This window comes from Protobothrops mucrosquamatus, unplaced genomic scaffold (genome assembly GCF_001527695.2).
Source record: "Protobothrops mucrosquamatus isolate PMUCROS unplaced genomic scaffold, P.Mucros_1.0 scaffold42, whole genome shotgun sequence".
NCBI classification, from domain to species: Eukaryota; Metazoa; Chordata; class Lepidosauria; order Squamata; family Viperidae; genus Protobothrops; species Protobothrops mucrosquamatus.
In genome coordinates, this window is record NW_015386424.1 from 1,118,612 (window position 1) to 1,144,965 (window position 26,354).

At 36.2% G+C, this 26,354-nt stretch overlaps 1 protein-coding gene across 1 annotated transcript; it reads right to left on the bottom strand.

Moving 5' to 3' along the window:
* LARP4B (La ribonucleoprotein domain family member 4B) lies at positions 1 to 26,354 on the bottom strand. Its single transcript, XM_015811493.1, has 16 exons — positions 26,239 to 26,354; positions 19,008 to 19,152; positions 18,293 to 18,454; positions 15,903 to 15,984; positions 14,823 to 14,959; positions 12,514 to 12,617; positions 12,150 to 12,260; positions 11,267 to 11,320; positions 10,970 to 11,182; positions 9,904 to 10,010; positions 8,388 to 8,639; positions 7,530 to 7,575; positions 5,275 to 5,436; positions 4,066 to 4,184; positions 2,171 to 2,279; positions 1 to 569 (listed from the first exon to the last, which is right to left on the bottom strand). Exons 1-16 carry the CDS (start codon positions 26,317 to 26,319, stop codon positions 306 to 308), a joined length of 2,148 nt encoding a protein of 715 aa, XP_015666979.1. The 5' UTR covers positions 26,320 to 26,354; the 3' UTR covers positions 1 to 305.

Sequence of the window (26,354 nt, forward strand, 5' to 3'; positions counted from 1 at the left end):
TTTTAGGCATCGTCTTAAGTTCAGCACCAACCTAACATAAAGTTTAATTAAACCCTGACAGAGTTGACTGTTTGTTTACTCAAGGAGAATTTGATGATAAGGATGTAAGAAAAGATAAGGGAAAAAAAAACTATTTTACAAGAAATAAACAATAACAACAAACAACAATGAAAAAAACCTAGCAAGCTTTTCATATACTTCATAACTCCTGCAAGCTTTTAACCAGCAACTCCTTTGTACTCTGAGTGTCAACATGGGGTAACTTCATAGTGAAAACCTCTTGAAATTCATCCTAAGTGCTAATTTCACTGAGGAGATTTGGGAGAAGTGCTCTGTTCTTTAGTCAGACGTTTCCCAGTAGCTGGAGGAAGAGGAGACCTGGGTCCTGATGGTCTCCACTGGTCTTTAGATTTCAATTCTTTGCTTCTTTCTAGTGTTTCTGTGGGCTTCCTTTCCTCTTTCCCACAACCAACTGTGTTTGGCTTCTGTTCTTTTGGGGACTGCAACGGAGCTGACTCCTTACTGATCCTCTGGCAGATTTCTGCATAACTAGGTTTCCGCCGTTCCTGCTTTATTAAAAACACACACACACACACACACACACACACACAAATAAAATTGAATAAAACTGAACAATCTCATCATTATCAGAAATATTAATTTTGCACAAAATAAGGTGAAGGTCTTGCTTAGATTTGTGATTCTCCAGCATGAAGAGTTACTCCTTAAGAAATTTTGTTGTTCTGAAGAATTGAAACATAAATAGAGTAAAGACATTCAACTGTGCACTGGAATCTTGAACCCCTGATGGGCATCAGAGCGTAATATTTTCAGAGTGATAGAAATCCTTGCTTTTGGTCACCCTCCATCCTATGAATTGTGTGACTCTGGGGCTGCTTGCCATACTTCAGCTCAAGAGCTTCTTGGCCTACTGCAGCTCTGGGTCTGTAGGAAGATCCTGAACTACAGTGTGAGACTGCCGTCAACTCTAGAAGCCTTAGCTCGGCCCAGCAGTGTGCAACAAAATGGCTTCTTAGTATGCTGTAATTTTAGGCCTGAGAGCAGATCCTGAGCCACAACACAATGCGAAGCCCAGCCCCAGCAGCAGAGTACAAAACCTCAGCCTTGTCCCAATGCACTCTGAGGCCACTATCACCATGTGCTCTGCCATCCCAGCTAATCTTTGCCATCTTCCTAGTCCCACTGCTGATGAGGTAGCTCTTCCTAAGACAAATGTCGGCAACGTGAAGCCATCTTCCCCAGGTCTTGTGAGGAAACCATTGGGCACAAGCAGGAAAGAAAGCCTTGTGCAGCCAGTAGTTGCCTCGCAAAGGCTAGGCATGCTTGGTTAGCAGTGGAAGCAAGAAGATGGCAACGGTCAACTAGGACAGCAGGAAAAGTGCAGTGCTGGGTGCCAAAAAGGCACAGATGGAGGGAGATAGGTGGGTGGAGGTAATTGAAGAAGGTTTAAGTGCAGGTGTGCTACTAAGTCCCTGAATTCTCATCATGTGACAATAGGAGTATTGAAACGGCCATAACTTTGGGGATTGGTCACTGTAACTTCAAAGGAATTGATGTAAGTTGAGGACTACCTATAAGAACAAACTATCAGGAGGATGGCTATAACAGTCATGATCAGACATGAACCGGCATGTAGTAAGTCATGGTTGATAAATAAACCTCAACTGGCTTAATTCAAACAAAAGAGCGAACCATAATCCAGTGTTTAAATTAAAATGGCTGGCCATGCATAACAATGGTTCATTATGGTTTAATTCTTGATTCTCAGCATGTAAGATAGATATTAACATATCTGGTTTTGACAAAATGGTTTTACTGCCCATACACCACATTCTGACTACTTTGATGCTGTATTTAATTGTAACGTTTCGATTCAGCATGTCATAATTTTAAGACTTCTATGTCTGCCATCTCTAAGACAACTGGAATTCTGAGGTTAGAGAGAACTTTGAAAACATGATGACTTCTTTGAAAAGTATCAGAGAGCCGGATTTGCATAATATACTAAGTCAAAACAAAATGGATCACATTATGGTTCAGTGTGATGTATTTTTATGGCAACAAATCTCTCTTCTAATATAAATAAAAATGAAAATATAAAAGCCAAAAGCTTCTCATCAACTTCTTATAAAAATCAAAATGCACTTACTGCTAGAAGATCACCATTGACTTGTACTGATTTAGAAGCAGTAGTAACAATGCAACAATGTCTTTGAGTACTTCGAGTTTCTTTCTGCTTGTCCACAGCTTTGGAATTACTGCAAAATAATAGAAAGGAACATGTGAGTATAATGAAAATACCTCAATTCTATCTTCTGCTAGTGACATTTTTAGAATAGAATAGAATAGGATAGGAAGGGATCTTGGAGGTCTTCTAGTCCAGCCCCCTGCTCAAGCAGGAGGACTATACCATCTCAGACAAGTGACTATCTAGCCTCTTCTTAAAAATCTCCAGTGATGGAGCACCCATGATTTCTGGGGACAAGCTGTTCCACTGGTTAATTGTCCTCACTGTTAGGAAGTTTCTCCTTAATTCCAGGTTGCTTCTCTCTTTGATCAGTTTCAAACCATTGTTTCTTGTCCTGCCCTCTGGTACGTTGGTGAATAACACGATCCCCTCTTCTTTGTGTCAGCCCCTCAAATACCCAAATACTGCTATCATGTCTCCATTTCTTCTTTTCTTTAGACTAGCCAAAACCCAAATCCTGCAGCCGTTCTTCATATGTTTTAGTCTCCAGGCCTTTGATCATTTTAGTTGCTCTTCTCTGAACTTTTTCCAACGTTTCAACATCTTTTTTGTAGTATGGTGACCAAAATTGGTTGCAGTATTCCAGGTGTGGTCTTACTAGGATTTATAAAGCGGTAATAATACTTCACGTGATCTTGATTCTATGACTCTGTTTATACAACCCAGGATTGTATTAGCTTTTTTGGCTGCTGCTGCACTCTCCTGGCTCATAGTCAAGTGATTGTCCACAGTTAATGTTTTTAAGCCAGGTCTCGCCCAATCTGTACTTGTCCTTTTGATTTTTCCTGCCTAAATGTAAAACTTTGCTTTTCTCGACATTGTCACTCATTTTGTTGGATAGGGCCCATTGTTCAAGTTTGGATACTGAGTTTGTCTTCTGGGGTGTTGGCTACTCCTACCAGTTTGGTGTCATCTGCAAATTTGATGAGTTCCCCTTCAATTCCCTCCTCTAAGTCATTGATAAAGATATTGAAGAGTACTGGGCCTAAGACGGAGCCTTGTAGTAGCCCACTGCTTACTTCCCTCTATGTAGATGTAGTACCATTAAGGACTACTCATTGAGTACGGTTTGCCAGCCAGCTACAGATCCATCTGATGGTGATATTGTTTATTTCATCTTTTTTCTAGCTTAGAAGGAATAGGTTGTGGTCTACTTTATCAAATGCCTTACTTAAATCTAAGTATAGTACATCCACAGCATTTCGCTGGTCTACTAGTTTAGTCACTTTATCAAAGAATGAAATAAGGTTGTTTGGCATGATCTGTTTTTAACAACCCATGCTGGCTACTAGCTATAACTTTGTTTGCTTCAAGTTGTTCGCAGATCTGTTTTTTGATTATTCTTTCTAGGATCTTTCCAGGTATTGATGTTAAACTGATTGGTCTGTAATTTCCTGGGTCCGTTTTTTCCCCTTTCTTGAAGATGGGAACCACATCAGTCCTTTTCCAATCCTCAGGTACTTCCCCGGTGTTCCAGGATTTATGAAAGATGTGGTGCAATGGTTCTGAGATAATATCTGCCAGCTCCTTAGCAAATCACTACTATGGGAGAAAACATATCTATCTTTATTGTAAGAAACTGTTTATCTTGCAGACATATAGATAATTTATCTCAACACTGACAATCAAGCCGTAAGTCAGTATGCGCTTTTGCACAATTCATACAAGCTGCTATTACACAAGCACTGACATTTATTAAATGGTTCAACATTGACAGAATAATATCTAGCCTTTCAATGATGGGAAATGTTGGTTCAAAACAATGTGTTCAAAGCTTTGTATTATGAGATCCTTACTTAGGAGCTTGTGATCGGGAAGGAGATATTTCAGATGTCCTTAGCAGAGCAGAAGAAACTGGCAAAGAAGGCTCACGAGGAATTCCAGCTGGTATTGTATTTGTACCTACACTGATGCCCTGAGGAAAAAAAATCAAGTCTTTTAAACTACATTTCAATTCAACAACATTATATTTATAACTAAACCATTGTCATCAGAGGCAAGAGTTGGAAGAAATATAGTACAGATAGTCCCTGACTTCAAATGATCACTAAATTAAACATTTTAAGTTATAACAGCACTGAAAAATGATTTATGACCATTTTTCATACTTATGACCATTGCAGCATCCCATGATCAAAATTTGGGTGCTTGGCAACTGGCATGTATTTATGATGGCTGCAGCCTCCCAGAGGTCACTTGATTGCCATTTGTAAGCTTCCTAGCTGGCTTCCAACAAGCAAAGTCAATGGGGGAAGCCAGATTTATTTAATTACATATGATCTGTTTAACAACTGCAGCGGTTCACTCAACAATTTTGGCAAAAAAGGTCGTAAAATTGGGCAAAACTCTCTTAACAACTGCCTTGCTTAGCAGAAATTTGAGGCCGAATTGTAAGTCAAGGACTACCTGCAGAAGCCCTGTCCAATCCCTGTTGTAGATTACTAAAATCTTAAAGAAAGATTAAGTCACGTTTATCTCAGATACTAAGCCTGGCACAATAGTGCTAGATGACCTTTTAAAATAATGTCAATCTGCATCAAAGTCAATGCTGAATATGATATATTGTTTTGATCTTGTCCAAGTGTAGACCTATTTCAAAAACTGTCCACCACAAGAAATAAACAGTAGATTTAATATCTGATGCTATACAGTTCGGTATCTGAGGGGTTTAGCAACACGTGTAACAGTAAGCATTTCCACCAAGTGTTTGAAGTGTGACCATTTTCCAGGCTGAAGATTATGTATCCCATTACATAGCATTCTGAGTAGGACTTAAAGATACTTAAACATTCATGTCAAGCAGAACGATATTGGCAAGGCTACTATCAAGTACAACAACACTATAGAAAATAGCCTACTGGAGAAAGAAATACTTTATAAGATGGGTGTTCCTGAGTTTCTTTTTTCAAAGCAATCACAAGTACCATTAAAGAATCATGATTCTCAGAGTGAACATCAAAGTGTGTCCCCAAATGCACCCTTGCCCAACATCTATGGATTTTTACTTTTTCTTGTGATGACACAATCACATTTGACAACCGGTTTTCAAACAAATTTTCAGTCTTTAGATTGCCAGCAGCTCCAGGCAAGGGAGGGAAACTGGACAAGCCCAGCTCAAAACTCGGAGATGGTGGTTTTATAGGGGGTGGAGACAGCATTTGTCCTCTCTGTAAGAGAAATGTAGGATTAGAAAGCAAGACAACAGCAGCTCTCAAGGAAAAGGACCAAAATTTGTAGAAAACAATCAAAATCTAAAGGAACATAACTGCATATCTTACACTCAAGCAGTCATAAAGTAGATACATCAGTTGACTTTCTATTTATTAAATAGATTTCTTTCCTGCCAGTAGGCTATGCCTGAGTAGGCGATATAGATTTAAATTTATCATTCATAAATTAGAAAGAAATTCAATGCATTATAAGCACTGTCCATGAGTAGTGGATTAATATTGCCATCTATCCATCTATCCATTAATCAATTTCTAGACTATCTAACATAAAAATAATTTTTAGCAAAAATTAAGAAGAGAGGAATTAACATGCTATAAAGAAAAACCATCACCCTGAGGAAACTGTGAAGAAAACAGTCTTCCATATTACCCCAATCTAAGACAGTAAGTAATGTAACTAAATCCTACGACCGTGGTGGCGAACCTATGGCACACGTGCCACAGGTGGCACGCAGAGCCCTCTCTGTGGGCACACGGACCGTTGCCCAAATCCTAGGCCTTCAGTTGGGTTTTATAAAACCTTTTCGCTTTAGGCCTCCGTTGTCGTGTGAAAAAAAAAAAGGTTCAATCAATCAATCAATTTCAACTTCTCAAGGGGGAAAAAAAAGATCTCGCCAAGTTGGAATTGATTGATTGAACTTTTTAGTCCCACCCAATCTGCCGTTTCCACCGAGCCATACCCACCCAATGGGCCATGCCCACCCGGCACCCGACAATACATAAGTGGGTTTTGGGTTGCAGTTTGGGCACTCATCTCTAAAAGGTTCGCCATCACTGTCCTACGGGAACAGTCATATTTTTAAGGTTGTCTCGAAGGAAGGAATGGTGGGAGGGGAGTGATTCTCCAAGGGAGGCTGTCCCATAGGAAAGGTAATGCAACAAAGAAAGTCCTTTCACCATCATCTCATTTCAAGAAACCCAGGTGAATATATAAAAAAATCAGCTCTTACTGTAAGGAATTGATGCAGATTGTCTGGGCACAACTTGACAATTTTAAGCATGAAAAACAATCACCCAGAGAGAAGGAAAGATTCAACACTATTCATTATGGAGGAATGTTTGGTGAAATTGACACATCTTACAGAAATGGATAATTAACTTATTTGATTACAGAAAAGACACTATCTACATTTATTGGTAGATTTTCGTGTAAAAATGAAAAAAAATGAACTTGAGATTTATGGCTTTGATTATTAGGATACATTAGAGAAAGAAGAGTATTATGATGTAACTTTAGAGAGAGAGATTAAAATGTAATTGAACTTATAGCTGCTGTGAAGAATATCAGAAGTTATCTCTTTATATATATTCTTGCTTTATATTCAACTTTTGTTTTCTTGCACTTTCTTTCTTGTTGATCTCTTGTTTCTTTATATTAGTCTATATTAGGTTTAATCTTTTTTTTAAAGTTTCAATTAGTCATTAAAAACACAGCCATCCAGCATTCAGCTTCCTTTAATTATGATTCTAGTTGGCTTTCTACAAGAAGCTGAAAACAATACCCACTGTAATATTTTAAATGGGAGAATTAAGTGTTTCTTCTTCTTACTAATATGACCAGTAATGTAAGCCTCTCTGTTTTGTGAAAAAAATAGAAAGGGAGATTCAAATTTTAAAACAAGATCCACTTAAAAGAAAAAAAAAGATGGAAATTATAGATAAGGAGAAAAATAAGAACAGGATCAGCTAAAACATCAAGGAGTTTGTGACTAAAATGAGAATCAGTTATTTTGTTATGGGAGAATTTTCTCCTATGTTTGTAGAACCAATTAATTTCTGGACAGAAAATGAATTCAAATAGAGCTGGACCAGGAAGGGAGATGCTTTGTAAAATTGCTTTAACAACTTGAAAATCTAATGCAAATATGAGTCACCATCAACCTTGGCATTTACCTCATGACAATTTGGGGTAATTTAGAATAGGTATTTTTACTGCTTAAATCACCATTTAACATCATGTCAAATCATTCCTCACCAAGGCTGTGCTACTGTATTAGTCTCAACTGAATATCTAGACATTGCATACTCACCACAAACCTGTCATCTCTCTTTTTTCGATAGCCGTAAAAGTTTTTTCTGGAAGGACAGAAGTCATCATTATTAGCAATTTATTCATTCTTATTCATTCTTAAATGTGATTGTACTGTTACACCGAGAAATCCTTTGGGGTGTAGCTGTCAGAACTTTCAGTTAGGTCAAAGAAGCAGGCTCAAGACTCTTCTTCTAAGGTATGTGAACGGCGATCCTGGGCAAATCACTATTATTCAGCCTAGTATAACTTACCTCTCAGATTTATTACGTGAAAATTTTTGGATGGAAGTAGAAAATGGAGGACTTTGTATACTGTCCCGAATTTCCAAGAGGAAGAGTTATACATGTCTGAATGGCCTTATTACCCAACCTATGCTTTCCATTTATTTGTAGCACTCCAGCTAGCATTCTGGAATAGATTGATTGATAGATAGATAGATAGATAGATAGATAGATAGATAGATAGATAGATAGATAGATAGATAGATAGATAGATAGATAGATAGATAGAGATAGATAGATAGATAGATAGATAGATAGATAGATAGATAGATAGATAGATAGATAGATAGATATAGACAGACAGACAGACAGACAGATTTCATAGCTGGACACTGAAACTATTCTCTATAAACAAAGCTTGGCTCATATACTGAAGAGAACTAACTCATCACGGCTTAATGTGACATGAGAATATCCTTAGTGTTTTGCCACTGATTATACTATCAAATACAAATTGAGAATTTTTTTCTTCGTTTTATTTCCATAGAATTCTTCTTTCTGAAATTTCTAACATGGAAACACACAACATTCCCAACCTCAGGGGCTAGTGCCTTACCCTAAATTTCAATACCCACCTTCCTCTGCCTAAGCTGGAGGATGAATCTGAAGCCATGGATTCTACTCGCCCGCTCCCTACATCTCGCTTTATGTAGCTTGTAGTACTTTGCATCCGTGTTCTGTTTTGTCCTGGCTGCCTGGTTTGTGGGCTTCTGACACCGTTGATTAATCGGTCAGCAGAAAGATTGAATATTGTAGGGCTCTCTAGCAGTCCAGTCCCTCTGTCTACAGTAGGAATTGTATGCCGTAGATATGATTTGCTGGGATTTCTGGACAGGGAAAAATAAAAACCTTTCAGAGCGTCATAGGACATCTTCAGGAGATGTTTAGAACTGCATCAACATGCAAGCTTTTACTAGAGTCTAAGGCAGTGGTTCTCAACCTTTTTAATGCCGCGACCCCCAGCCGGTCGTAAGTAGAGCACTAAACTGGTCGTAAGTCGAGGACTACCCAACCGGTCGTAAGTCGAGGACTTTCCCTTCCCGGGAGCGCCACATATGTGTGGTTCCGCCCCCTGTGCTGGCCGAGGCGTAGCTGGCAAGCGGCAGAGACGGAGCAGGCCGACCACCAGCTGGCCCAGCCCAAGGGAGGTAAGGCACCCGCCTGAAAAGGGGAAACAAAATGGCGGACAGCCTTGCTTGGCGACCCCCGTGAAATGGTCAATCAACCCCAAATGGGGTTGCGACCCATAGGTTGAGAACCGCTGGTCTAAGTTCAATTGATCACAGTGTTTGGCACTACCCTCAACCGCAGTCTCCATTTCCAAGAATGCCTCTGGGGCAAACACAAATCCTAGAGGCATCTTTAGAATAGGGTAGGTGGTGGCTGTAGCCCATAGCTTATTTTGGAAGTATGCTTCTCTGCACAAAGACAGCAGTTATGACTCAGTGGTCATTTTGTAATGGAATTCATAATTTACTATAAAACATTTACAGCCAATTTCCAATTGGCATTGGTTCTTTGTCTTCTGTACAAATATTTCCCTATTCACTTTTTATTTATTTATTTTATTTAATTTATATGCCGCCCTTCTCCCGACAGGGACTCAGGGCGGCGCACAACATATTTAAAACCAGAACATATATACAATCCCCCCCTTAAAACCGAATTAAACCGAATTTTAATGTTGCGTCTTCCGAATATTTAAAACCCAATGTAAAATCCACCCTAGGTCAGGTCCGCTTGCTGGANCACCGCCCGCGCGGCCGCATTTTGGACCATTTGAAGCCTCCGGGTGCTCCTCAAAGGGAGCCCCATGTAGAGAGCATTACAGTAGTCCAGGCGGGAGGTGACAAGAGCATGAGTGACTGTGTGTAAGGCGTCCCGGTCCAGAAAAGGCCGCAACTGGTGAATCAGGCGAACCTGATAAAACGCCCCCCTGGTCACGGCCTTTCTTGTTGTGTATGCCTTTTTAGGAGACCAAGAGATAGAAATGGTGACATTTTGTGATAAAATAATGCCCTGAGAGATATATGAGTTTATTTGCACCAGGCATATTGTCCAGATAGACAAAAATGTATTAACAGAACTTGCCTGGTTCTTGGTGTATAGTGCCTAAGAGTAGCAAGTGGAGCAGTAATTGGTTTGAAAGAAGGAGCTGTAAATCCATTGATAAATCCAGTATTTGGAAATGGTGCAACCTATAGAACAGAAAATTTCAGATGTACATTTGAAACTTTCAGTATATCCATAAAGTTCTGAAAAATAGCACAATGGTTTCATTAGTTCACTTTACCTTTCCTTATAAGTATCATACTTGTGCTTATTAATATTTTCATTACATACATTTATATTTGTATAACCTTAGCTTTAGAATATATTTATAAATATATTTATAATATAATACAATGCAATATAAATACATTTATATTTCTAAAACCATTTTTTATCTTCTGGATAAAAATTTACATGAAGAAAATAAGCATGCAAGCATACAAGAGAGAAATGTCTTGACAAAATGTCTCAGTATGCAATTTTACATCCTACGAGATTTTATTTAGTAAGCTTAGTATAATGGAGTTATAAAAATCATTACACATCAAGGACAAGGTAAAAATCAATCTGATTTACACCAAAAGTTTTAAAATATAAAAAAACATGTTATATTACAGCACGTTGTCTGAATTTTAATCAGTTTGATATTCCATCCCAGATTTTATTAAACAGAATGCTCTGAGTTTGAATCATAGTAGTAGATCAAGTAATATAGACTTAACTCTAAAATAAGCTGCTTCAGGAAACGCCCTGATGTCAACCCAAAAAGGAAAGCACAGGGTTAAAAATCGCACTTTGCAAAGAGCGCAAATATACTAAAGGCTTCAAGACTATACCATCAGGTTTCAAAGGTAGAAGGGTTTTTATTTTCCCTATTAAAAGTTCCCTGTGTTTTACTGAATATCACTGCAGAAAGGTTTAGGATACTCCTCTCCATCTAAGCATAGATACACAGGGAGTTTTTGGTACAGAGGAATAATACATAGAATGGTTGTAAAATACAATTGTGTAAGTTTTCTCTCCCTGAACAGTTCCCCCAAATATTCTGCAGCAGCATGAACATCATCAAACAAGCAAACAAAACAAATGGTTCCCCAGTGCTTACCAATGATGGATCAATATAGCTGTGTGTTGTAGACCAGGCCTGTGGCGCAATTAAACTATATAGTGGAAATTGCTGTTGGGGTCCGTATACTGGAGGTAAGTATGCAAATGATGTTGTATAACGCTGTTGTGTGTAGATATTCATGTCCACAGGTCTGTATCCATTCTTTGGCAAAAATGAATTTATAGCTATTGCTTTTGCTTTTATTCTTGCCTATAAATGATAAAAGATTGTATTCTTAGAAGGTGCTTTTCAGAATTATACCAATTACAATTTCAAATTCCAAAATACATTTACCTTAATTGGTTTTCCTTGGAAAGTTTTCACATCTTCTCTTAGGTATTTGTAAGCCTTTAAGAGAAAGATATACTTGTTTGAAATGGTGCAATTGAACTAATGGGAAAAAAGCACGAATACCTTTCTATATAAAGAAAAATGCCCATATGTAATTCAGACTTACAAATAACATATTATATTTGGAAATGCATCAATTTTTTTGTGTTATTTTGATCTGGTAATTAACTGCATATTGTGGAAAAGAATCAGGTAGAGAAAGCACTAGAAATCTTTGCAGTTATGGGAGTTGAAAAATCCAGGCAAACTTGACAATCACAGAATAGGCATTTTAGATTTACCAAAGCCAACAGGAATAAGTTATATAACTCATTTTAGTGGGACTTGAACCCAAGTGATACTTTGGCATCTTATAGCATATAAGAAACTGATAGCTTCAGGGTCCATTTGATCAGGCTTCCAAAATCTACCAAGACCATGCTAATAAGAGGGGGGGGGGGGATAAACTATCTTGCTATGCTTACTATGAACTTACCTATTAACATTATGAATCCCTTTCCAACTAGACAACTTCCAATTATATGACAACCCTGCCTGTGGCTACTTGCTTATTTAACTATTTGCTCTGATTACCTTTAATTATTTGCCAACTACCAAATTAACTGTGGGAAATAATTAGTATATTTAATTATGGAACCCTTACTTGCATAACAGAGTCAGCATTTTGTTCCAAACATGGGAGAATGGTCTGTTATGGTCCCTTAGTAGCTGAAGTCTTCTTTGGTTGTGTTCTCATCATAGTGCTTGAGCCATGATTAACTTGAATCATACAGTCTCTAACATAGATAATTCAACATAACATATGCACAAGGGCACACATACTTACCTGTTGTGCATCTGCTTCAGACTCAAATGTAATAAACCAGTTGTCATTATAGGCAAACTCACAGTTGATAAACTTAGGCAGGTTTTCAACTTTGAAGAGTGCTTGAACCTCCTAAAATAAATACATAAATGGATGGATGGATGGAATGATAATTTGTCAGGGCTGGAGAGAAGAAGGGTTCATTAAGAATTATAACCATGACTGATTCAGCCCCAACTGAAGCCATATTAGAATTGAATATAAAGAGTATTCAAGAACAGGTCATGAAACTAATGCTCCAGGTATCCCCTCTCTTATTAGTGTTTTACTATATTTATAAATTTAAAAAATAAAACTAAAAACTCTGATGAAATAATATACTTACTTCAATTGGAGTGGATTCAGGTACTTCGCGCAAAATTACAATGCAGCGATTTTGGTTTGGCCTGACTTTTTCACCTTTTTCATCTACTTGGACTAAAGGCAATGCTAAAAACAAACAAACAATGTTGTTGCAACTAATTTGTATTTATTACTTTTAATACTCTATTAAAGTGGTTCTCAACCTTTTCTTCACCACAGACCCCTTTAAATACCTTTTGTGGCCACGGACCATAGCCACGGACCCCCAAGACTTAACCCGAGATTTAAATAACATTTTTTCCAGCCTTCATAGATCCCCTCTGATGACATCAAGGCCCCCCCAGAGGTTCGCGGACCACAGATTGAGAACCATTGCTCTATTAATCCTATAATAGAATTGGCTCAATTGTTATTAAAACAGGGGAATCAATTAAAAACATAATTTCCCCCTGCTGTAACCGTTCCCAAACAAGTTCAGAGCCTAAATCTATATTCAATCTAACTGAAACAAGACTGAGGAGTACGAAGAGTCTTTGTTCTCCTATAAAATACAGACTGATCACTAATAAAAGGAAGAAAGTATCTATATTAGAATGGATAGAAGGTGAAACCTTCTTTAGCTCCAATTTAAATTTCCAGAAAACCAAAAAGTAAAAATGAACCAGGAAAGAACTCCACACTATTCAAAAGGACTGTTACTTGGGCAACAAAGATAAATATTTATTTAGCAGTGAGATAAGGTTATTCTTTATTTCCTGTGGACAAGCAGAACTTTATTGGTTCTGATACATATTTCATACTATGGAAGCTCAGATATTCTCTGTTTAATGCATTTTGAGATCTCTGAGCAGCAGTAGTGTCTCTTATGTTAAATGTCTTATCTCCTGAGATCTGCCTCAGACTGAAATTCTCCTTTGAAACATTTTATAGGAGATTCTTTTAAGATACTGCTATGAATGGAGCAACATGCTATTTTTATTTCTTTTGCCACTGAAAGTTTTATCTGTTAACTATAGGTTGGGAGCTCCTAGGCTCTGTAACATACTTAAGTGAGAGGATGTGGGATAAAGGCATCTCTCTTCTGCCACCCTAATAACTACATCTAGAGGGCTTCTGGGGAAGGAAGATACTATACTTGAGTTTTTATACTATAGGCTCACCTGACCCTATACCAGGGGTAGTCAACCTTGGCTCTTTTATGACTCGTGGACTCGTGAAAATAAAAAGCTGGCTGAGGAATTCTGGGAGTTGAAGTCCACGAGTCATAAAAGAGCCAAGGTTGACTACCCCTGCCCTATACCATCAAACACACTCAATGCCCAAGGTAGAAATTATCTTCTACCATGCTCTATCTACCATGTCTAAACTTTAAACAGCAACACACAGCTATTGTAATCCGAGGTGGAAAAGAGGCTTTGGATGGGGCTGAGGAGACCTCCTAAAAGAAGGTGTTTCTCCTGGGTTTCAACCATGGACTCTCAGAAAAATATGTGTTTCATGTTAAGAGGTGCTGGCAGAACCATTTTAGAAAAGAAGTCATTTTATCCTTTTGCTGACTACTTAAAGGCTTCAACACAGATTTTCTTGAGAATGCTAATAAGCTCAAAGTAAGGCACTCAATGTACAGTGTGTTCAGGAAAACTGCCATTATTCAGGATATCTGTTTGCAAATTCATAGTTCACTAGAAGAAGCCAGCAGGCACATGTACATTCCTTAAGCCTGAGTCAGGTTAGTGAGTATATACAGGTAGTTCTTGATTTATGATCATTCATTTAGTGACTGTTCAAAGCACTGGAATAAATAACTTATGATCGATCCTCACACTTATGATGAGTGATCACATGACCAGGATCTGGGCACTGGCTATCAGCTTGGATTTGTGATGACTGCAGAATTCTGGGGTCACATGATCACTGTGATCTTCCCAGCCAGCTTCCAAAAAAAAAAAGTTAATGGGAAGATGGAAAGGAAGGTCTCAAATTGCAATCATGTTATGTTTCATTTAATGGGTATGGTGATTTGTTTAATGACCGTGACATAAAGATCATAAACTCGGGTGTGGTCACATGATAGCTCCCTTAACATCTGTACCACTTAACAACAAATTTTCCAGTCCCAATAAGTCAAGGATTGCCTGTATAAAAAGACTTACTTCTGTTTAAGATAAAAGAACTTAATATTCTATAAAACTCTCCTACAAAAAAATGATACTGTCATTTTAAGATACATTGCTTCTTAAGGGAATAAAAATGAGTTTCAACCTTGTCCATCTCAACTAAGCTCTCTTATTCTAAAGAATGGTGCAAAATACATGATTTGCCATTACTTACATCGTAGCACTTCAACAATCAAATCCATATCTGTGCTCAACGTTTTGACGTGATCAAGATTAGCTAGTATTATTATTGGCACATACTGATCACTGTCCATCTGAGATATAAGGTACATGTCACTGGCAAGATTTTCTCTGTAGAAGAAAAAAATAGTATAAAATTAACTCTCCATGCAATTCCTAGCAGAGTGTTGGTTGCATTACCCTTTAAGATTATTCCTAAATATTAAGATACAGTCATGTTTTCACTTTAAAACACTTCATTTCTTGCAAAATCACAGAATTACAGCCAAACTTGTTGTCCTTGCCTCTTAGATTGTCAAGTCCTGCTTTTCGTGAACCATTTGACATAGAAAGCCAAAAGTAGCCCATTTTCAGATGCTTTTAAAAAGCAGTATCCAGGTAGACAGAAAAAAACACTTGTGTGATATTACCAAACTTCTAGCCAGTCACGAAGGCAGCATGTGGATTATATTAGCGTCATGAAATTTAGTTTAAAGCTATAGCTTTATATTAAAGATTAACAGTAATCAGATCATGTGGTGAGTTTTGAAAAATTACTGCTATATAATTTACTCTATACAAGAGTTCCAAGTGTCTGGCACTTTACATTTAATGATAAGCAAAATAAGGTGCCAATATTTTTAGTGCAGAGGACAGCATACAGTTGAATTGCATCTATTCTCAACAATTAGTTCTTCTAAAGTACTGAAATAACAAACCTTCCTGTAATAGAGAGCCCGCGAAATACCTAGCAAATGACCGGCAGCTTGTATAATTGCATTTTATCTTTTGCGATTCAGTTGTGGAAATAAGATAATTAAACAATTAAGGAAAATAAAATCTTTACTATTGAGTTTTCATTCCTTCCCAATCCTTTCTGAATTTCAAGCTATAAAATTAGCATATAAATATATCCCTGCCCGATCATGAATTTCTATGCAGTCCAGAGACTAACATATTGGTTATGGCATTCATAATTAATTATATTGCCTATTCCACCCTAATTAACATTTAATCTGTCCTCTTATTAGCAATAACATGAGGCTTGACTATATTATATCCATTATATACTTACCTTGATAAGCAGAACTCCAGTGTTTTTTTAAGCACTTCACGTAAATGTTCTTGACCTTCTGGCCGAAGATGTTCTTTACTTCCTAAAATGGAAAACAAGAAACAAAGAAAAAAATGGTATATAATTCTTCATAAAAGTAGCAAGTGATGAGCCTATATCAGGATTTTTCAATCTTGGCAATTTTAACATGGGTGGACTTCAACTTCCAGAATTCCCCAGTACATAATGGCTGGAATTCTGGGGCATGAAGTTCACCCATCTTAAATTGCTATGTTTGAAAAATACTGACCTAGACAGTCTACCACTATGGCATGTGGTGTTCACATTACATGGTCAAATCCATACAGTTTTTTTTTAAATCAGTATAGAAATTGTTTACTACTTTTCTTCTTTTTAAACTTCCTACTCAGACTCACCAGGAAATTCCTATCTAAGCATTAACCAGATTTAAACTGGTTCAGGTTTTTGAGATAAGCCAAGACCTCTGATTCTCAGCAGATGAAATCAATGGTGTTAAGCTAACATTTAGAAGGGTAATCATAGATTTTAGAAATATTAGATAAAAGAGAAATTACCTAAATTGAACAGTCAATGAACAAAAATATATTTAAGAGTTAATACACAATTTATTCATGATTTCTTTCCAAATTAACAAGCTGTAAGAAATCATTTACATATAAAAAATAAGTAACTTTTTGGATTAAGGCTGGTGTTATGTATCTGAAAACAATTAAGGGCCTCCAATACTCAGCTATCACTGTTTTGGATCTTTTAATACACAGTATATATAACATTATATATTAACCTTGTGAACTCTAAAGCTTCATCCTTCTGTTATGTATTCAAGATGGACAGTGATTAATATTTATATGTTACTTATATGTAAGGGTGTAGGTCTATACATATGTTGTATATAGTATGTTTGTATGTGTATCATGTATGTGTACATTTTGAGAGCAAGCAACTAAATTTCATTTTTAATGTGTACCATTGTGCCCACAGTAAAAAATGACAATAAAGGTTATCTATCTATCTATCTATCTATCTATCTATCTATCTATCTATCTATCTATCTATCTATCTATCTATCTATCTATCTATCTATCTATCTATCTATCTATCTATCTATCATCTATCTATCATAGTAACAGCACCTGAAATTTGATGTTTGACATGATTGAAAAAAGTATTTGTTTGCTTTAACTATTTCTAGTGGTTAAGGAAAACATTACAATTTTAAAGCAACATAGCTAGTATTGTGCATATTATTTGACACTACGGGTGGCCCTCGACTTATGACTGGCCACTGAGTGATCATTTGAAGTTACGATGAACCTCTTCAGATGTATTTATGACCCGGTTCCTAAGTTTTGACAGATGCAAAAAAAATTTCTATAATCAAGTTGGTCATGTAGGTGGTCTGTTTTGCAACCGATATGACTTATGGGCTTATACTTACTTTATAGAGCTGCATCTTATAGAACGACAAAGCCTTCAGTGGAGCAAATGCTTATGGTATGAGAACTCAAACTACAAGCATTTTGTTGTTATTACTCACTGTAAGATCTTTTATTTACATTCCTTTTATACAGACCTCCAGTTTATGCAAAGTCATTGGGCAAGTTTATTTATTCACATTTCCCAGCTTCTCCATGCGGAAATAAATACACATATGGTTCAAACCAAGCTAAAGCAGTAATTCTGCCAATTCAGTAGGCCTCAATGATGAGGAAGAACTTGACTTTTTACTACACCAAGGGAATGTCGGAGCTAAGCACACTTCCAGTTAACTGCATTTCATGGTTTGTGAACAAATCAGAAGTTCAAAAATAACTCCATCAAATGAAAATGGTAAGAGTGGTAAGAACACCACTCTTCCAAAATAAATTTAGAACAAATGGTATATAAGCATCCAGAAATGCCAGGTGCAAGCAACCAGAATAATTCTGAGAATGGGTTAAATAGGTTTCTTTATTGTTGAGAAATAACAGATATAGACTTAAGGATTTGACTTCAAATGTTTCCTCCCCCAAATGGATTCTAAACTGGTATGTCTTTTAAAGCCTCCTCTACTGAAATGGAAGACGACAGGAAGCAAATTGTATGTAAGCAGGACAAATCTAACAAGACAAGCAACAATTCCAATTAGATGACTCACACATATACGGGTTTGCTGATAAAATTATTACTCTGCATTTCCTATTTCATACTGTGTTATGGATTTAATAGTCACAGCTGTTGTTTATATAGGCACATCTGTAACAATGCCTACAGTTCAGTCCTGCTCAGGTATGTTTCTTCAGTAGCTAGAATGTGCAAATTTCCTGAAGATCATTCTATAAACCAGAAAACTAAACAGCTTTAAGAATGAGCAAGGACCTTTTCCATACCTTTCTCAGTATTTTCATGTACAGTTTCGTACTCTGCATGATCTAGAGCCAAAGGGTTCATATCTGTTTGATTTGATAATGGAACAGATAGTGATGGTTCTTGATGTTTTGTTAACGATTCGTTCTGGTGTTTTTTGTCACCATCACCATTGGCCTCTAATGCTGTGGAGAAAACTATAAGAGTCACAAAAATATACTTCATTTGCTGTGACTTAGACATCAAAGGTTTCATACTCTGACTAACTGCTGTTATTCGCTATAATTACTGTAAGTTTCTCTCAATGAAACCTGCAAGAAATATGCAATGATTTGTTACTTGTGTATGCACGACTGCTGCTGGCAAACAACTTTTCTTCTTTCCTCAAGCTAAGCCATTACTTGGTGCCTCTAATATGTTGTAAGGGTGGATTAATTAATTTTTTAAGTAATCATTTTTTAAATTGAACAATTAGGACAGGGTTTGTACAAGCATATCCTTTGGGTTAGGGCATGGGGATGTGTGGGAAGGGAAAGCAAGAGGTTAGCTAAGAGGAGCATACTGGTTAGCAAATGTTGGTTTCATTAGATTGTAATAAAAACAGAGAAGAATGTGGGACTGGGAGGAGGTATGACTGAAGACAGGAAAACTATTTGTATAAGTAAAGCATTATATAAATAGAAATAGTTAGCTTTAGTACTAGTAATAATGCGGTATTTCAAAACAGATTTCTTGTACCTTCTTTACAGGAATCTGGTGGGTGATCTGTTATTTCTTCCAAGGGTTTGTTCACACCCCCTTCAGTACCACTTGCTTCCACGTGTACCATGTGATTCCCCCACACTTTCGCATTAGGATTTAATTCTGAAACCTTGGCTGGCTCCTGTAATACATAATGCATACTCAGAACAGGTGTGTTCATTAACTGCATAGATACACATATACAGATATACACACAGCATTTGTCTCATTAAAAATAAATTATTGTAAGCTGCCTATATAAGAACTATACAATATGAGTTGAAAATATACTCTTTTTTAAAAAAAGAGACTTCCTATAAAGACCTTGAATGTTTAGCTGAATTCACTTTGCTTCTTAAGTCTAAATCATAAGCATCTCATGTTTATATTTCTTTATTATGAAAAACACTATTTATATTCGCTAACTTAAATTTATTCCAATTTGTTCCAATGTAAAGGGATGGATTTCCACCAATGTTCACTTTAACCTCTTTGCACAACTTATTCCCATAACATGCTCTGTATCCTCACAGTTCTCATGAACAAGCTTTGGAGGAACAAGAAAAAGAATAGTAACATTCTTATCTATGACAAAAAAGTAGATCTAAGTCATTGAGAACATTGTAAGATTAGTGTCAATATCTTCATCAACTCATAATAAAGACAGCAGAGGACAAGGGAGCCATATAAAAAGCATAATCAATAGAAAAATAAAAAGCAATACTATATTCTTATAGTAAACCTCAAAAGTTAAAGCCATTGATGTATAGAGATACAGATCATTGCTATTTTAGAGCTACTTAACCAGTGAAAACAGAGGAGAGTTTTGAACTTAAATTTGAATACACTCTATTATCTGTTTTTAATGTGTTTAATATGTAAGCCCAACCATTAGGTTGCATAACTATGGTTAACAACTCAGGACAATGTTTGAATCACATAATCCTAAGTAGTTATGTAGTTTGTAAGTCCAAGTCTAGCCAATGATAATTAAGTCAATAAATTATAATATGCATGGTTAAAAGCCTTAAGTAAAATTTACACTAGAACTACTGAGATCCTTTAGGTTTATAGTTCTCCACGTTAATGTATTATCTTACAATTTAACTAGTTATAGCAATTCATAATAAAAAAGCTATTTAAATGTTTATATTATAAACGGTTCTTTTAATTAAATAATTCCCTTAAGGAATTAGTTTTAATTGCACTGTAAAAGAGATATGCCTGAGAACATTTTTAAAAGGAATAATACACTGCATTTAAATCATTAGGTATTACATCTCCTTGCCAAATAAAGACAAAAGGATGCATAAGACACATGTAGCATAATATTTTATGAAGATAAATGGTTAGGTCTGCCAACAATACTACAAAATTCAGTCCCTCAGAGTTAGTAAGGAAGTCAGTGCCTTATCATTTTTAAACAATGGCAATATTCAATTGTCATATTAAAACATGTTTGGTTACAAATCCAATTGAGGCAATATTTATGCGTTCTTTATTGATATTCCTGCATCTGGATTTCAGTCATGAAAAATGAATCTTGAGAGTACATTAATATTGTTAACAAAAAACTCTTATCTTTTTTAAAAGGAAGACAAACCCATGTATTTTGCAACAGGTTGTCCAATAAACTAAGAATTTTCTCACTGTTCTTGTATTTCAACGAGGTGGCTAGGTGCTACTTCTAAACACTGTACTAACTTTGACATTTGGGCATCATATACACCACACTTTTCTGTATATTTTGCAGAATTATGTAATACATAATGTTATTCTGTCAAGCTACACTAATTTAAATTGTATTTCTCAAAGTATCTCAGTTATAATCTCATTTCCTGTCCAATGGTGGTGGAGGAGTGATATTCCTGGCTTAAGCCTTGGGAGAAGATTAGAAAACTTTACAACAGTGAATTGATTCTACAAAACAAGAGAAGAGGTTTGGTCTTGCAATAGGGCCAATTGCAGCCTCCTATGTTCTCACAGAATGGGACAGGCCATGAAGAAACTGCAACATTAAAGGAACTCAAGAACATTTTTGCAGGAAAGCATTAGTAATGTACAGTAAGCAAACAGGCACCTCTAGATCCAAGCCACAGGATCTTTAGGTAAACCTTTTGTCAAATTAAAATCTTCAAGTTAAGTTTCAAATCATGTACAGGTAGTCCTCGACTTACAATCACGAATTTATGTTGCTAAGTGAGACATTTGTTAAGTGGCTTTTGTCCCATTTTATGACCTTTCTTGCCACAGTTAAGTTAGTAACATAGTTGTTAAGTGAATTTGGCTTCCCCATTGACTTTGCTTTGTCAGAAGTTTACAAAAGGTGATCACATAAATCCAGGACACTGCAATTGTCATAAATATGAATCAGTTGCCAAGCATCTAAATTTTGATTACATGACTGTGCGGAAGCTGCAATGGTCGTAAATATGAAAAATGGTCATAAGTAACTTTTTTCAGTGCCACTGTAACTTTGAACAGTCACTAACTATTTTAAGTCGAGGACTATTTGTATTGGGTTTTCTAAGAAAGTTTATGAATGAAATTACAATAACTTACACATTCTTCATCTCTCTCTTGCCATTCCCAAATAGCACTCTTTTCTTTCATTAACAAATGATAAGGATATTTTCCCATATGAAAAGGAGAAACTCTCAGATCTCCAGCTTGATTTTGCACTGTGCCAGCTGACAGGCATGCATTTTCAGCTTTGTTAAAAGAATCGATCCACAGGTAGCTCATACATTCCTGACCACATGTAAAATCAGTGCCTGAAAACAATCTATTTATTTCAGTAGACTGACAAACTGGGGATGCAGCATCATCTTGTGAATCTCTTAGATACAGTTTTTGCATATTATCAGGGTCCTTTAATATATCTTCCATCAGCTCGAAAACGTTGTTTGAACTGTCCTGTTCAGATTCTTGTTCGTTATCAGGGAAAAGAGGTATTTCATAGGACGGAATAGCCGCATACTTATCTTCTTGTCTGGGGTCAATAAAATTTATACCTGCATCTTCATAAGTTTCTAAACCACAGCTCACATTGCCTTTAGGCCTTGCTTTAGAAGAGCTTTCTATCTTGGTTTTTAATTCATCATCATGGTTATCTTTAAAAGCAGAGTTCTCTGTTTTTTCTTGTAATAAATTTTCATGGTGAACAGAAAATCTAGAAATCAAGTGATCACGTGGGCATATAGTTGTCGTTTTACTTTGTTCAATTGAAGAGCTATTTTTATAAATGTCTGAACTTTTTTCATTTAAATTACTAGATGTTTCTTTGCATTCTGTTGCTAGTAAATCCGATGCAGGAAACCTCTTGGTTTCACACTGGCTCTTAGATATGTAAGTCTGCAGATTTCTAGAAGCTTTCAGATCTGCAAGCATCTCTTGTGCTTCTGGAGGTACACTATGCATCTCTGGTGAATTATTACTGGTATTTAATATGCAACTAAAACTAATATTGGAACCATCAGAATCTTCAGATTCCACTTCATTAAATAGTGTCTCATGGGTTCCATTTATAAGTTTTTTTGCAGAAAATTCTTCAGGCCTATAGAATATATATTTGCTCCATGCCTTTGACTGTTTCCTGTCCAAATCCAACTCATTTGACTTAGAACATGCCAAAGAGATGGAGCAATAACTGTCTTTATTAAGTGCATGGGAATATTCATATGTTTTACTGCTGCTTTTTAAGAAATCTTGCTGGGTTTGATCTTGCAAGCAATTTTCTTTTTCAATGTTCTTACCTTCAACATTTATGTTGAATAGGTCTGAAAAAGTGGTAGTTGCCTTGTTCTCCAGCAGGCCTCTTTTCAAACCACAGTTTTCTGAAGGTAAGCTATTTATTTGAGATTGGAGTTGCTGACCAGTTCTTACAGAGTTGCAATCTTCATTACTGCTAAACTCTGGTACATGAGTTTGTTCTGCTCCAGAAACTAAATCATTTGATGCTGAAAGCATGACGATAGCATTTTTAATCAGGTTTTCAGGACTGCATGAAGCTTCTTGATGGGAAACTATTTCATATTTCAAGAGATTCTGTAGATTATTGTGTTCAGAAATATCTGATATTTCCTCATCACTGCAATCAGAAATTGTCTGAAATTCATTCACATTCCTGAAACACTTTTGTTTGTTTTCAGATTTTTGCCTATTTCCTTGCCTTACAGCTTCTATATTAGTTTGTCTTACAAAAACTGAATCAATGGTTGCATTACTACATTCTGATGGAAGCAGTGGCTTCGATAACAAACATTTACAATATTCTCCATCAATGGTTTGATTTTCATTATGTTCAAAATTCACTTTAATATCATTGCTACTGCCATTATCAGGGCTGGAATGGCATGTACACACTAACTTACTTAATTGCAAAGAATTCACGTCTATGCCTTCCTCCACAGGTATTGAATAATTGTGTTCACAATCTGATTCATTCAAAATGATTCTACTATTAAGCATATCCATTTCCCAAGTTCTATTTTGAGGACCTTCTTCAACACGTGCTTGTGCCTCTATACCACATGTTGCTATGCTTTCAGTATTTAACCTATAACCCTCGCTCACCAAGCCAAGGGGAGGGTCTTTTTTCTTTTCACTTTCTCGCACCGTATTATTGTTCATCAGATTAGCATCTTTCAGAATGCTGATATTAACTGGCACACGCTCTGCTTCCTGAACGAAGAATTCTTTCTTCTCTTCTATAAGACATGTTAAACTGCAGCCTTCCTGAATAGCTGATGGTTGTACAATTGTAATAGACTCTTCATCAGTGATTGTTTGCCTTTCTTCATTTCTCATATCATCGTCAATTATACAAATACTATAGAATTCATCTTTGGCATTCTTGTGATGTCTATCTATGTCAAAACATACAGAGGTCAAAGCTGCTATTTCCTTATCCATTCTACTTGAAACTGCATCATTATCTTCAACAGTCTTCATTTCAGCATGTGCCATGAAACTATTGTCCATCATACTATATGTATTTAGAGCTTTTGGGAACAAACTTCCTTTATTTAAAGCCATTGGTGCACACAAAACAGAAGTATTTTCAAATGAATGCCGTTGCTTTTCAGAGAGAATCAATTCACTTTCACTATTACTATTAATATGATGGCTGCTTACATTATTCACAAACTGATTGTTATGACTGCTTTTTTCTGTTAGCTTTTTATCATTAATCTCATCTGTTAATTCGGTTTCTGATAAAGGATCATACTTATTCAAATCCCTTTTGGTTTTAAACCAATGAGGCTTAAATTGCCTACTGGAAATGTTCCCAGCAAACACCACCCGATGGATTGAAGGATGCTTAATTGATTCTATGCAGCAGTCATTATAAATGGTAGGTTCTAGACAACCTTCCTCCTGGATTACGTGCAATCCCGTTTTTTCCTTAGCCTCTAAAATCGTAGTTAAAGTTTTACTTATCCTATTTTCAGAGGTTTCCTCTTCTATACTTTTCTGCAGCAGGCTCATTTTCTCATTATGGCTGTTATTTGGCTCCTTAGTGAAACAGCAGCCCATTTTAAGTTCTCCTTTGCAAGTCCCAGAGCTGTAAGCTCTTTGCTGCATATAACCACTTCGCTTTATAAAACTGCTGGGGAGACAAGCCAACACCCAGATGCCAAAAATAGTACTGTTTAAACAGTGCAGGGGGCTCATGTGCTATTGCCACTCAACATTAAGCTCAGTTTCTGAGAAATGCCTTAGTATATTATACATACAAGGCGTTTTGCACTGAGAAATTTACCCCTTAAGTATTTGGGGGGCTTGTACTGTATTCTACAAGAGGAAGGAGCAAGTTAGGAACTTCAGCAGTTTCTCCTTACAAGAATGTTGTCAAAAAGCCAGAGAATGCTTGCCGAATTCTGAAGCCACTGATATACATTGTATATACACATTACTTTAATACAATACGGAATTAACTTAAGAGCAAAGTAACACTCAATTCAATGTATTTTGTTGGGAGGGGGGAAGAAATCCAATTTCCCCCCACAACACACGTGGCCTACAAATTAGAGCAAGAAAGCATAACAAATTCTTAAATAAAACTCCACCATTACTATAGCCTTAAAAAGGAAAAATTAAAAAAGAAAAAAATCCTTCAAGCCAAAAATATCTTTTTTTTTACTCACTTCAAAAAGGGAACCAAAAACTTTAACAGCCTTTATTTAAAACAGATATGGATAAGCCATACAAATATTTTAAAGCTTAAAGAAAGCACCTGAAATATTCTGGAATTTTTCTACAAATCTGTGAAAAAAATTTGTTCCATTCTGTGTGTTTCCCAAAGGGAACAATATGAAAATAAGTTCTTGCTCCATTGTTTTTCTAAGAAATGAACTTTCTACTACCCAAACTAAAAAAAAAATGGCCAAGGTACTTTTATTTTAAAAAATAAACTAAAGTTATCCTGAACATTGTTTATTTTCCTATGTTGGAACATTACAATATTCAAGTTTGTTTGGGCAAGTAGATTCCAAACAGAATCGCTTTGGACAGCAAGATGGGCAGCATATAAATTTAATAAACAAAAAATAAACAAAACATGAAATGTTCCTATATTTTGAACTGCCTATCTTCTCTGCTACTAATTTAAACACAAAAAAGAAATCTTACAAGTCCAATGAATGATAGTAATAGATACTTATATTAAATATATGCAATATTGTAAAAAAAATCCCATTTTCATTTTTATATGTCATTTTGTAGAAACTAACTTTCCCAGAAGAACCAATGAACTATTTCTTAGTAGAAAATCATACTTTAAAAAGTGTTTGTGTAGTAGCAGGAAACTGAGCATATTGTAACTTGTCAATATATCACAGCACATTTTTCAATCTAGACTAATACCATTGTTCTAGAGTAAACATCTTGCTAAACCATAACCCCTACCATTCTTGGTCTCTAACAATGCTTTCAGAGCTGCTGGGATTTGAAGGTGAAACCATAAAAATACTGATCTGCTAGCCATTGTTACTGGCAATATCAATTATGTAACTTCTTCATTTACTGTAAGTTAGTATTAGTTGGCATAACTAAAATCTGAAAAAATATGTTACAGTGGCATGAGAAGACTATTTGCTATAAATGGATTTTGTAAAATAGCTTGACAAATTACCAAACACAAAAAATGTACTTCACAGCATAAAACACAGTGCCTAATTAATTATGTTTGCACGTTCCCACTAGTCAAGATAATCTCAATACTTACCAGATGAAAACTGTCCTTAACTTCTTGCACTTGCTGCACCTGCGGTTCAGCCACAACTTTAGTGTCCTGATCAGAAGTCATGAGCTGTCTGCTTTTTGACTCCTCAAAGAGAACTA

Excerpts from the sequence above, each read along its gene's own strand:
- LARP4B (XM_015811493.1), bottom strand. The coding sequence starts at position 26,319 with ATGACTTCTGATCAGGACACTAAAGTTGTGGCTGAACCGCAGGTGCAG. Across the intron at positions 12,618-14,822 it reads GATTGTTGAAGTGCTACGAT|CATTGCCTTTAGTCCAAGTA; the intron begins GTAAGTAATGGC and ends GTTTGTTTTTAG. Across the intron at positions 11,321-12,149 it reads CTGAAGCAGATGCACAACAG|GCTTACAAATACCTAAGAGA; the intron begins GTAAGTATGTGT and ends TTTCTCTTAAAG.